Here is a 17,671-nt window from a genome sequence, read left to right as displayed (position 1 = left end):
AACACTGCATTGTGCTCCTCAGCATCCAACTGCTACTAGTCTACAACTATCACTCTCGTATTGGCTGCGTCACTAACACTGATCCATACTGCTACTAAATATTGTGGGCCTCGTATCAAGGTAATGATCCATGAGGTAGACTCCTTAAGGACCCTGCCCAATCTCTGTAGTTCTCTAGGACTACAATACGAAAACTCCCCAGCTCACTCTTGGAGGTATATCTACAAACATCTCGAAGTCTTCCTCCAACCTGGAGGACAACTTGTCAATCTCTGCAGAAGCTGCCTATTAGTCCTGCTTCTCTGACTTGTCTTTCTTCCTGAGAAGACACTACGTGTTGTAGTGACCAAGCTTAACACACCTGAATCACTTGACCTTTGACAGGTCCTTCTTCTTTCTTCTCTGTTACCCCTGCCCCTGACTGGGATTCTTTGATGCGAGTGCCACATTTTCCTCCTCCTTCACCACTTTCAATCTGCTATTACTACTGCCACTTACGGAGCTCTTTAGCAGAGCTCGCCTCAACTCCTCCTGTTGCAAGTTTAACCACATCCTGTCCCATTCCAGTAGCTTGTCTATGTTGTAAAATGTAACTAGGTTCAGACTTCATAATGACATGTAATTATGATCTTTGTAAATTATGAAATAAAAAGAGTAGAATTACTTTTGTAATGCCTTGCTTCATCGGCTTCATGAGCAAGAGTTTTTATTTTTAGATGGCTCCCATTGAGAGCTTTAGGATTTGTCAAAGTGTCAATTTCATGTATTAAGATATGTCATGAGTATTCTAGTTTATAGGACTATCAAAATAGCCCTCCAAAAGACAAGCACAATCCTCTTGATGTTGACTTGCAAGATGAATTAAATAACTCATGTCGGCTCATATAATGAAGACACAATGGTTCACTCTCTCATGTCGGATTATATGTATGACAAACCACTATATATAGGCATGAAAGGATCCACATTACAGTAACATAGAAGTTCGATCATACTCTGAATTTAGATAAGAGTCTCAAAGACAGTTCGAATAGGAAACTCAGGTACCTCTGCACTTTTGGTGGGTAATTACAGTGACAAAATTCGGATGGAAAATCACAGTGAATAGACCTCGCTGATCTGAGTTATTCGATGGTGGAAATAGAGAACAAACTTCGCATGACTGAGTGGAGAAGACAGAACAAAATTTGGAAAGTTTCGGATGGGTACAATTTGGATCCCTTTATGATTTCAGATACTTCTATATTGCAGTGACAATGTTTCGATGTTGAAAAGAGTCTACAGTTAGAAGACTATGGTTCAGTGTAATTTCAGATGGACAAAGGAACCTTGGTGCTGCCATAGGAAGAAGGATCCAATGCTAAACACAGTCTCAATAATGATGCAATTCGGACATGCTTACAGTGATATTACAGTGATGAATTTTGGATTGCTCTAGTAATGAAGCCTCAGCAGTGGAATAAGAGTCTAGAAGACAAAAGTAGAAAAGGAATCGTGTCTTGGTATTGGAGTGGCTAATAGCTCAAGGGTCTTGGTCTTGGTATTCGTCGATTAGAATCTCTATAAGAATAATTTGTGTGGGTTTTCCTCTCAAAGAGTGAGAGGTTTTGGCCCTGGCTCGCGCCTACATGTTGTGTCTCTTGTCTATTTATGTTCATGCATTGGTTACTGTTTGATGATTAAGAACACCAAATAATCTAATGTTAATAAATTACTAATCTAAATAATTAAAAATAATTCACAAGCAGTCACTAATGAAAGAGAAATCCCCTAATGATAATGCCCTAGATTTCTCAACAATCTTTGTCCAATATGCTTTGGACAAAAACTTCCTACTCCTTAGAGACACTATTCAGTACCAATCTCATTAGCTCTGTTGGTTGAGCCGCTTCCCCAACAACTCTAACATGGTCCTATACCTCCTAAATCCCGGTGAGGAAGGGATCTATGCCTTCACATTTATGCATCCTAATGCATTTTATCTTCTTCTATAGAAACATCTTTCGCTACTCAGAAGTGCCTTGTATAGCGTGGCGAAAGCATCCCACATCTCTTTGGCTATATCCTTGCGAGCTATGTGAGAGACTATATGGTATTGGACTCCATCCAGGATTAACTTCTTCACGTTTTCCATTTCCTTCCTATATTCCTTTAGCTGATCTACATCCTGGGGAACCGCCACAACACTATCCATGTAGATTTCAGGTCATATTCATCCAACAGGAAGGACATCCTCGCATTCCAAATGACATAGTTGGAGGAAACCTCCAGTCTATCTTGATCTCTCAGCGCAGTTGTGGCCATCTTTGATCAAGTCAAAAACTCCCTCTTTCCCTGTGCTCGACTGCGTCTCTACTATTCACACTCCCTCATGGAATGTGTGGCTCTGCTAGCTGCTACTATGAATATGCAACTAGAAATTCAAACTTCTGAGACTTGAAGTTCCCTAAGGAAAAATTTCCCTCTATTGTGTGTGCTTTTCTCTTCCACCCAATGCAGATTTTGCTTCTGCAACTTGCAAAAAAACCCTCTGCATCCAACCAAGAATCTTCCTAGCGAAAATTTGTGTTGTTGTAGCTCCCTCTATCTACTGAAATCACTGATCTTGGAGATTTAAACTTTTTTTGCCTCCTACACTGAAAAATCAAACTTCCCCAAGCAGCTCGGCCTACTCGGAAATGAATTGTGCTACCTCAAGAATTTCGGCCTGCTGCTCCTTCTGAGCAAAGAAATTCTTTCATTCGGTTCCGAGCTTCCAATTGATTGCTTATGCTCTAATACCATGTGAAAATTCCAATACCAAAATCCTATTGCAGCAACTGGTATTATTTCTTCTAACTAATAAATTAATTATTTAGTTTATTGCTACAACAATATCGAACTAAATACACAACAACCTTCACAAATAAAAATGTGGAAAATAAATAGTGCTGGAACTCAAAAAATACTAGCACACACATAAAAATAACATTGTTGTTTTTTGACAAAAATCCCCAAAAAAACCAATGCGGGAAAACCTATGCAACGGATGAGGGTTTTATTTTATTATGCAACAGTGAAAATATGAGTACAATCTATGGATGCCCAAATGTCAATCCAATCAGCAAGTATCTGACATAAATAATTAGAGAGAAAATTATCTCACCCCACAAGCAATACCGACACTGGCTTCTTAGAAAACTGGGCCTCCAACCCCTAGTGTGAGCCCTTCTGTGTTGTCTTTCACACGTATGGCTTGATAATTCCTTTAAGTAAACCATCTAACTTGTCTCTGTTGCTGGAAGTGACTCTCTGACCCTATGGAAGACTTTCCTGACCTTTGGAAACTGAATCGACCTCCACCTGAGATAAATTGAACTACTCTACATCATCCTTTGCGCAGTCTTTGCATTGCTTTTGCATGGATCACTTTTGTCACTAGCTGTTATCTCTTCAGATCTGGAAAACTTCCTCAGGATCACTGTCCTTGCCCCTCACTCACTGCTTCGATTTTTGGCTCTTCAACAACGAACTACTGCTACTCTACAATTTGATCTGCCAAGAAAATTGAACTTCTGGTGTTCCAAGTGTGTTTTCCAAGTTCCCATTGAATTCTTCTTATAATCCATTGTTGGAGCACCAACGACCAAGACTAAAACTTAATCGATAGCTAGGATAATCTTGGAATTGATCCATGTGAGTCTCTAGATGATTCTCACCTTGAATTAATTAATACTGATTAATTAACCCGTTTTCCTAATTTTACACTTAGGAAACATTAAAAAATAGGTTAATAATCTAATTAACTCACTTCTAGGTGGAATTTCCAAAAACTCTTTTTGGGTCTTGGATATTTCATGTGTTCTAGCCTCTCCACCAAATTTTGTGGCTAGAACACATCTGATGCTACAAAAACTAACAAAAATTCAATTTTACTTGAGAGCCACTAGGTATTAGTTCCACAGACAGGGAAAGTGTTACAAAAGGCTAGAGATACAATTTCTTAGTTAGTGGCAGACAAGACAACTTGAGGAGTAGTTTTTTTCAAGCAAAGCATGGAAGGAATTGTGCAAGGGTGACATAGGCCTGTGTAGAGGTTGTTTGGATGACTCACATGGAGCTACAGTCAAAGCCCAAATTGTACTCAGATAATTTCATTGTTGCTTAATGACAAAAACCCTCAGCTACTACACCAGTTTTCCCACATTGTGTTTTTTCGACATTTGGCCAAAAATAACTGTGTTAATTTTTTTTTGTGTGCTACAATATTTCTTAGTGTCCAATGCTATAATTTTACAAAGTTTTACTTTCTGAAGGTTTCATTGCGATTTATTCAGTATTTGCCACAACAAATAAATCGTTAAATTAATTAGAAATTAAAAGAATAATTTCCAGTTGCTGCAATAGAATTTCAAACTTGAAATTTTCACATGGTATCAGAGTATGATATATTAGTCGGGAAGCTTAGAGGTGGAAAAATAGAATTTCGTTGTTCAAAGGGTTTAGTAGGCTAAAATTTTCTAGTTCTGCGCGGTGCACAGCCAGGCAGTACAAATTGCTCGGCAAGGGTTTGATTTTCAGTTGCAGGCTGGTAGGAAATTTGATTTGCCCAGAATAGTGATTCCAGTAGGTAGAGGGAGCACCCGTAGATCATATTTTCGCTAAAAAGATTCTTTGGTTCGACGCATAGAGTTTTGTAGCAGTTTGAGCAACAAAATCAACGTTGGGTGGAAGAGAAATAACACACATAGGGAAGATTTCTCTCAGGGGATCTCGAGTTTTAGAGATCTAATTTTTCCAGTTGCAGATTGGTAGTAGTCATGAGCATTTTTTCTCACTCCTTTAGGGAGTGCGAATAGAAGATCCAACAAACGAACAGAGGGAAAGAGGGACATTTCTACCAGATTTAGAGATGGCCACAACTAGGCTTAGAGATCAGGATAGGTTGGAGGGAGCCTCCAACTGTGTCATATGGAAGGCTAGGATGTCTTTCCTTCTGGATGAATATGGCCTAAAAGCCTATATAGATAATGTGGTGGCAGTACCCCAGGATGTTGATCAACTCAAGGAGTACATAAAAGAGATGGCGAAGCAGATGATCTTGGATGGAGTCTGAGATCATATAGTGTCACATATATATGGAAAGAATACTTCCAAGGAGATGCGAGATGCTCTTTCCCAGCTACATCAGAGTTCTTCCGAGCAACGAAAGATGTTTCTTCAGGTTTAGAAGAAGATGGTAAGCGTCAAGATGCAGAAGGGTGAAGACATAGATCCATTCCTCACTAAGATTCAGGGGATCAAAGATCAACTTGCAGCCATTGGGGAGGCACCCCAACCCACAGAGCTTGTACGTTTCGCACTGAATAGTGTCTCAGAGGATTGATAGGTGTTTGTACAAATTATCTTGGGCAGAGACATTTCTTGGATGGGAAAGGATGTGGTTCGATCTACAACAGGAGGAGTTGAGGCAAGATCTATTAGAGAGCACCATCAACAGTAGTAGGAGTAAGGCCTTGAAGGGTGAGAAGGAAGAGGATAATGTGGCCCTTGCATCGAAGGGTCCCAGTTAGGGACAGGGGGAAGAAGAAGAAGGACCTGTCAAAGGTCAAGTGCTTCAGATGTGGTGAGATCGGCCACTACAGTACTCAATGTCGTCTTAAGAAGAAAGACAAGCAGGAGAAGTAGGACTAGGCAATAACATCTGTAGAGATGGATGAATTGTCCACCAGGCTGGAGGAATATTTTGCCATGTTCACATCTATAACTCCAGGAGTGAGGTGGGCGACATGGAGCTATAGTCACAAAGCTACAGAGATTAGGCGTGGTCCATTGAGGTGTCCTCCTCATGTATCATCACCTTGCTACAACAGCCCATAGTATTGAGTAGCAGGATGGATCAGTGTCAATGATGTAGTTAGATCCAGAGTGACAGTTGCAGATTAGTAGCAATCAGATTCTAAGGAGCGCAATGCAGTGTTGACAACAGAGCAAGTGGCTCAGTGTAGAGTTGGCAGTAGTGTAGATTCTTTAGTAGATACTAGTAGCATTCAACACTCATGAGATAGATGCAACAAACACAACTCATTCAATATTTAGGATGCTTCTCAATTGCAGTTGTTGCAGTTGCAGCAACAACATATGAGAAGGAGTTTCAGTGCAAATGCAGAGTTGGTAGTAGTACGACAGTATTAGTAGTAGCAAGAATGCAACCTCAGAGTTGCATAGTGGTTGTTGGGAAGTGGTAGGCAGTCATAGTGTCCATACACTAGCAGCATGACATAGGGTGGTACAAAGATAAGGTGTTGTGGCAGAATGTGCAACACTAGAGAAAACACCTTCCTCACTAAGAGGGTGTTAGTTTCTATAGCATTGGAGGTGTTTTAGTCTTGAAACTTTTTGGAGAGGCTAAAACACAGGAGTTCTCAATAACCCATAAATCGTTTTTAGGAATTCCACGTAGAAGTGTCTCAATTAGATTATTAGCCTATTTTTAAATATTTCCCTAGTCTAAACTTAGGAAAAGGGATTAATTAATCATAATTAATTGAGATAAGGTGTGAATCATCTATAAACGCACACGATCGACTTCGATATGATTTTGGCCCTTGATTAAGTTTTAATCTTGGATGTTGGAGGTCCAACAAAATATTATAAGAAGTCGATGGGTAGATGGAGAAGACATTGAGGAAGGTCAATTTCCTTAGAGAGTTCGATTTTCCAGAGAGCAGCAGTCAATTGCTGGAAGAGTTAGAGCTTTAGGAGGGAAGAAGAGACAAAGAGGGGTAGGGAAAGTGTAGCCAGAGGAGTTTTTCCAGATCCGGTGAAGTACATTACAGAGAGGCAGAAAGGCCACAGTGAGACTGATGCAAGGACTGCGCAGAAGCCTCTAGAGGCAATTTGATTTTGCTAGAGAGAAGTTGGGTATCAGTTCGAGAGGCCGAGAAAGTGTTCCAGAAGGTCAGAGAGACAATTTCTCAGTTAGTGAAAGACATGATGACTTGAGGAGTATTTTTTTCAGGAAAAACATGAAAGGGACTACACAAGGGTGATGCAAGCCTACGCAAAGGTTATTTGGATGACTCACTTAGAGCTGCAGTTAGAGCACGAATTGCTTGTGGGGGTGAGGAAAATTCCTCAAAACATTTTTTTCCAGTAATTTCTTTGCAGGATTACCAATTTTCGACATCTAGGTTGTACTAAGATAATTTCACTGCTACTTACAACAAAAACCCTCAGCGGTTGCACTAGTTTTCCCACATTGGGTTTTTTCGAGGACATTTGTCCAAAAATAATTGTGTTAATTTTGTGTGAGTGCTAGTATATTTCTTAGTTTCTAGCGCTATTACTTTCCACATTTTTATTTTGTGGAGGTTACAATGTAATATATTTAGTATTTGTCGTAGCAAATAAATTGTTAAATTAATTAACAATTAGAAGAATAATTTTCAGTTGTTGCAATAGAATTTCAAACTTGAAATTGTCACATGCAATTCCTCAAATTTGATACATCTGGGCTTCTCCATCCCATCCCTTGATTAATAAAACAATAATTAGAGTCATTTAGCCTTAGTTATCTACATTTATGCTCTAGGAGGTTCCTAAGACTACTCAAGTGTCACAGATAATCAAATGATATAACTATACTAGTCAGTGTTGTCTAACTCTTGAGCATTTGTGTTAACCATGGCACACATTTTGTCATATATTCCAAGGGATATCTCATTTTCCTTTTTCCATGACTTTCACAAGTACTTGACCTTTAATCACTTTAGTGGGTCTAATCTCCAATCACACACTTGTATTTTTGACACCCACTTTCCTCTCATTCTCAATCTATCATGCTGCGATAAGATTTTGTTAACGACTTAATAGGGAACAAATGCAACTATCTTAGAATAGGCCACATAGGTACGAAAATGCTTTAATTAATTAACCAAATCATAAGATTTCCTTTCCATGATGGAATAACTAGGCTCTACATCCTTGAGCATCTTGATATTGAACATGATGGGTTGTTTGTGACCTTCTCCATTCTTTTGAAGAAATACCCCAATGATGGTGTCCTCTAAAGTGAATGAGAAAATGATAAACTCTTTGGTGTAATTGAGGCTAACCAAAATTGGAGCATCTTGTTGGAACGCTATCCTACTTGCCTCATCTTGCTTGAAAGTGGCATCTTTTTTTAACAACCCATTCAGGGGTTTTGTGATTTCAATGACATTGGGGATAAACCTCTTGATGAAGTTGACCTTGCCAAAGAATGACTAAAGTTATTTCACTTTCCTTGATGGTTTAATTTGTTGAATGACTCTAACTCTCTCTGGGTCCACCCTAACTCCTTCCATCCTAAAGCTATTATTCAAAGAAAACATGATTTCAAATGCATATCAATAATAAGCAACAAGATGAGCCAAAAATTGTTGTCCCATTATTCTAACACTTTATCTTAAAATCATTTGAAACATGATGCAACATTTCAATATCAAGAAAAAGACACTTAGTAAAAGGGATTTAACAACTAGGAAATCAAGAGCTTAACTATAATTTGTGCAATTGAGAATTGGAAGAATAATGGAGAACTAATGATCAACAATGATGACTCAATAGTCTTTATTTAGCTCGTAAAACCAACAAATTCAAAGAAAAAATTAAAAGCATTGCATGAAATCACATAATTTGAAACAAGATACGAATAAAACTTTCTTAGCAAGTGCAATGAGGAAAGTGGTACAAGAACAACGAAAAGAACCAAAACTCCAAGTGAGACAGGTATGTGACAACACCACCTAGATTTTAGTTTCAAATTGAACTATGACGGAAAGTAATCAAAAGTGTGGAAATTGTTCATCAATCTATAATGATTTTCCAAACTATAATAAATTCAAACAAGATGTCAATATTTGGCTTGCGCAACAATCGGTGATAATTGGCTATGTCAAATAAGAAAGGACCAATCGATGGTGCAATGATAGATGGCATTGATTTCCCGCTCATTCAAAACAATTAAGCCATTTGAAGGGTAACAACGATTACCATGTGAGCAAACTCTAGTAAAGGATTAAAAATTGATGTTCAAATTGCTTAATAGGTATCAGAGAAAAAATAAATATTAGGTTTGGAATGATTTTCGATAGTGTTGGAGGAAATTGAGAAATTGTTCCTAAAACCTATCGCGCTATAGGAGAAAATAACAAAATCAATAATTGCACATTCTTGCAGTAGAGCGAAATCAAAAACAGATTTTGCTCAATGTATCAGATGGTATTGAACCAAAACAAAAAATTGATTTGCTGTCACACTCTACCAGGCCATCACAAATATTGAAAGAAAACAAAAGATTGGAAATTGAAGGATCCCTATACACCATTAGAGAGTTCAAAAAGTTTTATAATTTAGAAGGCTTTAATAGCGTCAAAAGGGATAAAATATGATTATCAAAAGAACTCTTATGGATCATTGGAATGAATTGTAAGATCATTTTTAAAAATGCCCAATTGCACATAAGAAGAAGTCAAAATATCAGTGTTGAAAGGATTTCGAGAGAATCATAAGAGTTTGGAACATCCAAATTTACGATTTCACCCATAATGTGTTGGAGAGACTTGGGAAATCAATTTTAACTTAACCAACAAGATTGAAAAAAAGAAACATTTTTTATTTTTCAAATGAATAATCAAGAAGAACATAGCACAAAACAAAGATAATGCTTGAATGAGTAGTTGAGATAAGCAATCAAGAATTATGCATGAGTTAATCCATAATTTAAAATGCACTTGAAATATGACTTTAGATAAATTCATTATCTCTCCATACTTAAAAAGGTGAGCTCCCAAGTTAAAAAAATGTAGGTGGGTGTTGATGCCTTGATACCTCCATAATGCAAACAAAAGATCTTAGCATGTCCCGAGTATGGGCTCCATCAAATTTGTAGATAAAAACCTTTGTGTTCAACTTGGAGTGTGACTAGAAAATGAAGATACTTATAACAATATTGAATTGTTATAAGGATGTTTTAATTGTTGCAACTTTCATTGTATAGTGGATTGTTGTGTGGTGTGTGATCACCAACTACTAGAACATGGAACTCAAAACTTTTCCTAGTACCATGAAACAAGTTGCTCACCAAAGAGTTGGTTTTCTTAACATTGTGTTTGCATTTACTATGTTAGGAGTTGAGAAATGGTGGAATCTTGAGTGTCTTCAAAATATCTAAAACAATGATAGGGAACCATGATATTGCAAAAATACAATGTTTGTTAATCTAAACCTAGAAAGGATCAAACTACATGTAGCAATTGCAACATGGGTCTTCCAAGTAAAAAAGAACAAAATTGGCAACTATATGGTGAGTTTAATCAACAAAATTGCAAGTCTATTCACAATATAGATATTTCTTGGAAAATCACAAACAAATTCTAATATTTGCAAATCAATTTAAAGAAAACATCCATTCATTAATCTTGCAAATCAAATTTAAAAGAGACATTCATCCCTAATAGCTAATATCAATCAACAAACTTTAATTATCATGAACTTCATCTAATAACATCATGGGAAGCCTTTATTCAAGACTACAATGCTAATCAGCAACCTATACATTTAGTAGATACATTCATGAGGCTCATTTGCAACCCTAATATTGGCAAATACAACTAAATACTACACTTCCATTTGTAAAACATGAATTTTAAACACATCATTTCCAACTTCTTGGTTAGTATGGCAGTCTTATATACAATATCCGTGTGCAATAGAACAATTCCAACCATTATTATGAACTTAAACCCTCATAAAATCATATGCATGGGTTTCATATAACTTTCATGCTATATTAGTGTGTGGAAAAATCATTGATTGATTTACTTTTCATTAGCTCAAGGGAAAACGGTATCACGTGGTTTCCCATTTCACCATTCTCCAAACATGCTAGTATTTGCACTATGTATTTCCATTAAATTTCAAAATAAATGCTTGACATGATTTCATTAAGGTAAGTATTTAAGGACCTCGAGATTATGGGACGGATAGGAAGTGATCAAGCTATGTATTTATTGTTTTTGTATTTATGTATTATTTTAATAATAATTGTAGGCTGGACTATTATTTATGTTAACTATATCTATATATATATAAAATATTATATCAATAATAAATTTCTTGTAATTAGAAATCAATATTTTCTCATGTTGTTTTTCTCACTTTTCTTCTTATGTAGGAAGGAAGCATCTGGTGAAGTTGCTAATCAACAAATGTACTTTCCAATTATGGCTCCAAAACCTCCGGGACGACTTTATTTTTTATTTGGGAAGCCAATGCCAACCATTGGTACGCTCTTTCTCTAAATTTTATCTTTGTTAGTAAACATATATGTTTGAAACAAAAATCATAAGATTCATGTATTAGAAATATTTCATCTTGTATACTAATGAAATTTTATTGTGAAAAAATTGAATCTCTCTCCCCCTCCCCCACACACCCTCCCAAAAACCAACGCTAACCCCCGGCACACACCCTCTCAAACACAAAACTTAACCCTCCCCCCCAAGGCACACCCTCCAAACACGAACTCTAACCCTTCCCTTCCCTTCCCCCCCTCCAACACAGACACCCTCCCAAACACGAACTCTAACCCTTCCCTTCCCCCCCTCCCCACACACACCCTCCAAACAACTCCCCCCACACCCACACCCTCCAAACACCAACCCCAACCCTCAAGCACACTTAATACAATATTTAAATCCACATTTTTGTTCCTCGACTTTCCATAGAAACATGTACAAAAAGGTGAGACTTATACTCTGAGTGTAGGTATAATTTAAATCTCTAAATATATCGCTTCCTTTAAGTTTTATTAATAAACAATGTGTAATTAGATTTGATGCCAAAAAAATTTAGGTTGCATACAAGAGCCACCACAAGTAAAATACCTCTCATTCAACATCCGCCATAAAGGTCACACCAAAAGTAGTAATAATCCATACCTTGGGGAATTAACAAAATAGAACTAGCTAGACAATTTCATGGATAAAAACAATATGAAAATAAAAACAGGTGGTGGTAGAATTTTATAAATAAAGATAAACATCAACATCAAGGAAAAATAATAGACTCCATGCTCAAGGAGGCTCCCAATTGTCACTCTTTGGACTTCATCCATTAAATGTTAGAACAACAATATATGTGGTGATATGCCATACATCATTTATCCATTGCACAGGGTGCTTCTCTATTGATGTTCACAGCAATAGGATCTATCCAGCATGCAGGAGAGAAGTCCTCTTTAGGTGCTTGTTCAAGAGGACAAAGTATATGCTTTTTTTCCTAATTGTTAAGTTAGAAAAGCATATTAATTAATTAAATTAATTAATGTTAGCTAATTGAGAAAAAAATTAAGGATAATAATATAATTATTTAAGTGACTTAGATCTAGTATCAACCATTAATTTAAGTGGGTTAGGATTTAGTCCTAGCCATTTATCACTTTGGAGATTGAGGGTTATGAATTTTTCTAAATTTGAAATTAGAAAAGGAGTATAAGGGAGAGGGCGAAGATACATATTTGGAGAGATTCTAGTAGATTTGCATGAGCTAATTGCAGGTTTGTGAAAAGGTTGAAGAAATAAAAATAGTGTGTAGTTGAGAGTTTGATTTAGCATAATTTTTGTAGGTGGAGTGCATAAGAGGAGGGCCATGAGCTAAGGTGTGCCATGAGCTTCAAGAGGCCGAGTTTATGGAGTGGTGTAGTGAGTGTTGGGAGGTTGAGAGGATTGAGGTTGCACTAGTTAAGGGACCGAGTAGCTTCAGGATGGTCGAACTTGTGAGAGATAACTAGCAAAGTGTAGGAAGAATTTTCTAGGGTCTAATTTCGCTAGGTTCCATTAGTTGTATTTTCTATGAATTTAAGTGTCATTTTCCCTAGTAAGGGAGCCCTTAATTTTTATAAGAATAATTTAATAAAAAATAATTTTGTTGGGAAGAATTTCTATGTGCTTTTTGTGGTTGTTTTGTCACTGATCTTCCAAATAATTTTTCTACAAAACGTTATGAGTTGAGTACTAGAGTTTCTATTTGATGGTTTTCAGAATTATTTTACATTAGAAAATTAAATTGTTGAGTATAAACATTTTTTGGAGATAAAAGAGTCATAAGAAACAAAAATATGAACATGGTACTTAGAAATTAATATGGTATCAAAGAACTAGAAACTTTGAAAGTGAAGGAAGATTAGGAACACAAGGGTTTACACCAACATATTTTATTTTTTAGGTAAATGGTTTTGCACTTAAGGGTTTGATTTAGGAGAATGACTAGGCTACCAGGTTGAGGCTTGAAGACGGACTAGAAGGGGCATCTAATTTATATCCATTAAAGGTGGTAATTTCATTAATTCTCATGGAAAACAACCTATGAGAATTTGTTGATACTGATATACAACCTCCTTCAAAAGCTACAACACATATCATTCATCATTTGAAGGACGTGAAAGCTAGACACATCATCCTAGAAATTTTGAATGATCATGTGATCCCTCACATATTAAAAAATAACACTGCCTGTGAGATGTGGTTAACTTTGAAAATGTTGTATCCAAGTAATATTTATAACCAAAAGATGACATTGGTAGAGAAATTGAGAAACAAAAAAACAAATAGATTAGAATCAGTGGCATCATAACTCACTAGGATTCAACAAGTTTGAGGTGATATTGTAGCATTTAGGATAGGTGTGCCAGAGGATGAACTTTTTAAGATAACCTTGAGTGGTTTTTCCAAACAATGGTTTATGTTTGTGACAGGGATCCTAGCATGAGACAAACTTGCTAATTGGAATAGACTATGGGAGGACTTCACTCAAAAGAAATTTTGTTGGGAGTCATTGTTTGGTGGATATCATAAGGTGGGGGGGAATGAGGAGAACCTTGCTCTTTCTAATCAAGAAAATAAGGGAAAGAAGAGGGCAAAAAAGAACCAAGTGGAGGAGTTACTTCACAAGCTGATAAGAAAAAGGACATGGGAAAAGTATACTGCTTTGCATGTCACAAATATAGAGACTATGTGGATCAATGTACAAACAAGAAAAAGGGAAGGAAAAGGCACCTATGGTTTCATTTGCATAGATGGATGAGTTGGTCGCCAAATTTGAAAATGAATTCTCATTAGTGTCTTGTCTTTCTAGTACCATTACATGAGGGGTGTGGCTCATGGATAGTGGATCATCTCATCACCTGAAAATATCTCTAGATCTCTTCACTAGTGTGGCAAAGGAGCATAAAGAATTACTTATGGAACTTAGTGAAAATTCCAAATAAGAAATAGAGGGTGAGGGAATCATATAACTTCAGTTGGATTCCAGGAGTCCAATGCGGGTGAATGAGGTGATGTATGTACCTTAGCTTGAGAAAAACGTATTCTCTATATTTGCTATGGAAGACAAGGGTTATGATGTCAACTTTAAAAAATGTAGAGGTACTTGTCAAGGTGGGGGGATATGACCTTGCATGAGGAAATTTATTGGAGGTAGGGAGAGTAATGTGTACTTATTGAGAGGGAAACTAGGATGATCCCTAGTGCATGAAAATTTCGACCTATGTGATTTCTGGAACACTGATCCAGATCTTTTAAAATGATTGGGTTGCAAAAATGTTTAAGTGTGAATGAATTGAACTTAAATCACGATTAAAGGACATTAATGAAGTTGCAATAGAAGAAATATAGGAGATAGAGAAGAGAGGAAAACAAGAAGAACACCCAAGTGAAAACGAAGTTCACTTAGTGTGGGTTATGTCTTTGGATCCTACCTCCAAGGGAGTGGCCTTTTTTATTAATCTTTCAAATTGATATTACATAAACATCAAGTATCCAAAAACCTATAACAAAATTAAGCTCTTCTTCTACAACAAGAAGTGGATTGTGCAAAACCACCAAGGTCTCCAAAACAACTCCAAAATCAGGCCTGAAACCACCTTTTTACAATATACACAGGGTTATTTACTTCTTAAAATAATAGAAATACAATTCTCCTCACATTGGCTCCTCTGGTGTGCTAAATATATAGTAGTTATATAAAAAATTTGGTTACCAACTGGCCCAAGGTCGAACCCGCGGGGCTAGCATTCGTTATGTTTGTTTGGTAATACATGTCAAGTTTGAAATCTAAAGGATTGTGTATCCATGCTATTCCCATTGGTGTATCATAGCAAAAAGGTTAGTTATTGACTATGTTATGTGGGAGGTCCCAGGGTCAAACTTGTGGGCCTCCACTTATGGTATGTTGTAGTAAACATAGAACAAAGTGGATAATATTGGCGATGCTTCCAAATCAATGGTTTATGGCACGTTGGTGGTGGTGTTGTTTGGTAGGTGGGATGTCAACAATTTTACCCCACCTTCTTCCATTTTTAGTTCAAACGAATGATTTGAAACCTTTAATAAAAGATTTGGATATAATATTTTGAGAACCATTGTGTACCCCAACAACTAACTGTTGTGCCTATCTCATAGATGTTGGGGGTTTGAATCCCCTTACAACCTTTATTGGATGGAACTTTTAGAACCTTAGCCTTTAGGGTTGCCACATGGTAGCCTCTGATTAACCCACATCAAATTCCAACAAACTTGCAATTGTGCCATGATACTCCGACGGGAATAGCATGGATACACAATTATTTTGATATCAAACTCAACGTGTATATCCAAACAATCATAACAAATTCCACCCTGATAGGTTTGACCTTAGGTCGGTTGGAAACCAAATGTTTTATATAACTATTGCATTACTAGTGTGCCACAAGAGCCTGTGTGTAGAGAATTGTATTTTAATTCTTAAAAAAAAAACCATGTCTATATTGTAAAAGAGGGATTTTAGACCTAATATTGGAGTTGCTTTTGAGATCTTGGTGGTTTTTGCACAATCCAACTTTGGTTGTCATAGAGGATCTCAATTTTGTTGTAGGTCTTTGGAGGCTTGATTTTCATATAGTACCAATTTTGGGAGCTTAATAAAATGGCCCACCCCCTTAGACGTAGCCCACATTGGGTGAAATTCGTTATCACTTGGGTGTTCTTGTTTTCCTCTCTTCTCTCTCTCCTATATTTATTCAAGGAGCTTCACTCGAAGAGGAAAAATGTCATCACACCAAGGAGAGGATACTTGTTAGGTCCCTATAATAATAGTGATCCCCCCATTACTATTATCATTGTAGCCCTTATTGTTATTATTGTGCCCCTATTGTCCCCATATTTTTATTATTGTGCCCCATAGAAGCCCACTATTGTTATTGTTGTGCCCTTATATTATTATTGTTATGTTGGCTTTGATTATATTGTGAGCCCTTAGATTCCTATATATAGAAAGGAGGTTTTTTCATTTGTATCATCCAAGAATTGTTCATTTGTGTAATGTAAAAAAGGTTTCCCCCTCGAAGAGGCTGATTTTGAAGTCGTTGATCTATCTTTTCTTCTATTTTGTGAGCTGGTTACATAACATTTGGTATCAGAGATTTGGATTCTAGGGTTTCGCTGCTCTAAACAGGTCATCATGGCATTTTCTTTATAACATTTTTATACAGTGTTTCAGAAGCTGAAATTAAAACCCATTTGAGCTGAAATCTCGATGCATCTTGGGTCCGAATTTCAGATCTTTTTTTGCTATATTTTTGGAGATATGATCCAAGGAAGTTAGGGTTTTTGAAAGCTCCCGAAATATACCTCAAACAAGTCACCTGGGGAAACTCGTCATAAATTTCTCTCTGAGCATCATATTGAAATGTCGTAAAAAGTTACAGGATAGCCTGCAGTTTTCTGTGTATTAGTTTCAAGTGCTAAGGTCGAAATAATGACACGTGGCACTTCGTACAAGTTCACTCTACGGAACCAGTCTATAATTAGGTCATCGTGGGAGATTTGGCATAACTCTTCCTTGGAGAATCCAATATTGATTAGACTTGCAAGATTGGAAAGAGGACTCAAAGGGATACTGCAGGACGTAATTTCAGACCTTGGAGATCTGAAATTACAGAGATACAACAGATTCAATATCAAGCTCCTACAAAGTGAAAAAAGGTGTGTAGTATTTTTTAAATTTTGCATAAGTTTGGTTTGAAAATTAGTTTGAAGGAATTCAAAGGGCATAGTGAAGCCTAATTATCATTAATTGATTCCCCGAAGAAAGAAAATGGAAACACCTAGTAAGCAACCTGAAATCGCTAGCATGACTCATGAAGAAGAGGAAGAAATGCAACATGATATATCAAAATTACGAGACCAAGTGCAACAAAATTCACTCTAAAAATAAGTAATAGAAGCTAATATGGATGGTTTAAAGAAGGACATGGAAGCTAAGATGGATTATTTAAAGAAATGCGTGGAAGCTAAGATGGATGGTATAGAAGAAAAACTTAAAGGCAACATGGAATATTTGAAGACAATTTTGACAAAGTTGCTACAAGAAATGGTTACTAATGGTGAAAGGGTAGTAAAGGAAACTCATGATGAGAACAAAAGAAATGTTAATCATGATTTCATAGACTCTAACGCTGGATTGAAGACCCACCATGTTCCAAAGATCGATATGAGGATGTTTGATGGCAAGGATCTCGTAACATGGATACTACAAATGGAGCAATATTTCGATCTTCATAATGTGCAAAACACACAAAAGGTACACATTGCAAGTTTATATTTGGAACCAA

General features: G+C 36.7%; 1 protein-coding gene across 3 annotated transcripts in view; it reads left to right on the top strand.

The window, feature by feature from the left end:
• LOC149214577 (phytyl ester synthase 1, chloroplastic-like) overlaps positions 1 to 17,671 on the top strand; it is a 415,714-nt gene that overhangs the window by 374,044 nt on the left and 23,999 nt on the right. For all 3 annotated transcript variants that reach the window (XM_089392330.1, XM_089392332.1, XM_089392331.1), the window contains exon 12: positions 11,198 to 11,307. In XM_089392330.1, coding sequence (XP_089248456.1) covers positions 11,198 to 11,307 — 110 coding nt within the window. The remainder of the gene's footprint in view (positions 1 to 11,197; positions 11,308 to 17,671) is intronic.

The sequence above is a fragment of the Pinus tabuliformis genome, chromosome 1_1 (genome assembly GCF_031772625.1).
Source record: "Pinus tabuliformis cultivar Carrire ecotype Pingquan chromosome 1_1, CPIR1, whole genome shotgun sequence".
Lineage (NCBI taxonomy): Eukaryota > Viridiplantae > Streptophyta > Pinopsida > Pinales > Pinaceae > Pinus > Pinus tabuliformis.
This window is presented reverse-complemented; position numbering and strand designations above follow the sequence as displayed.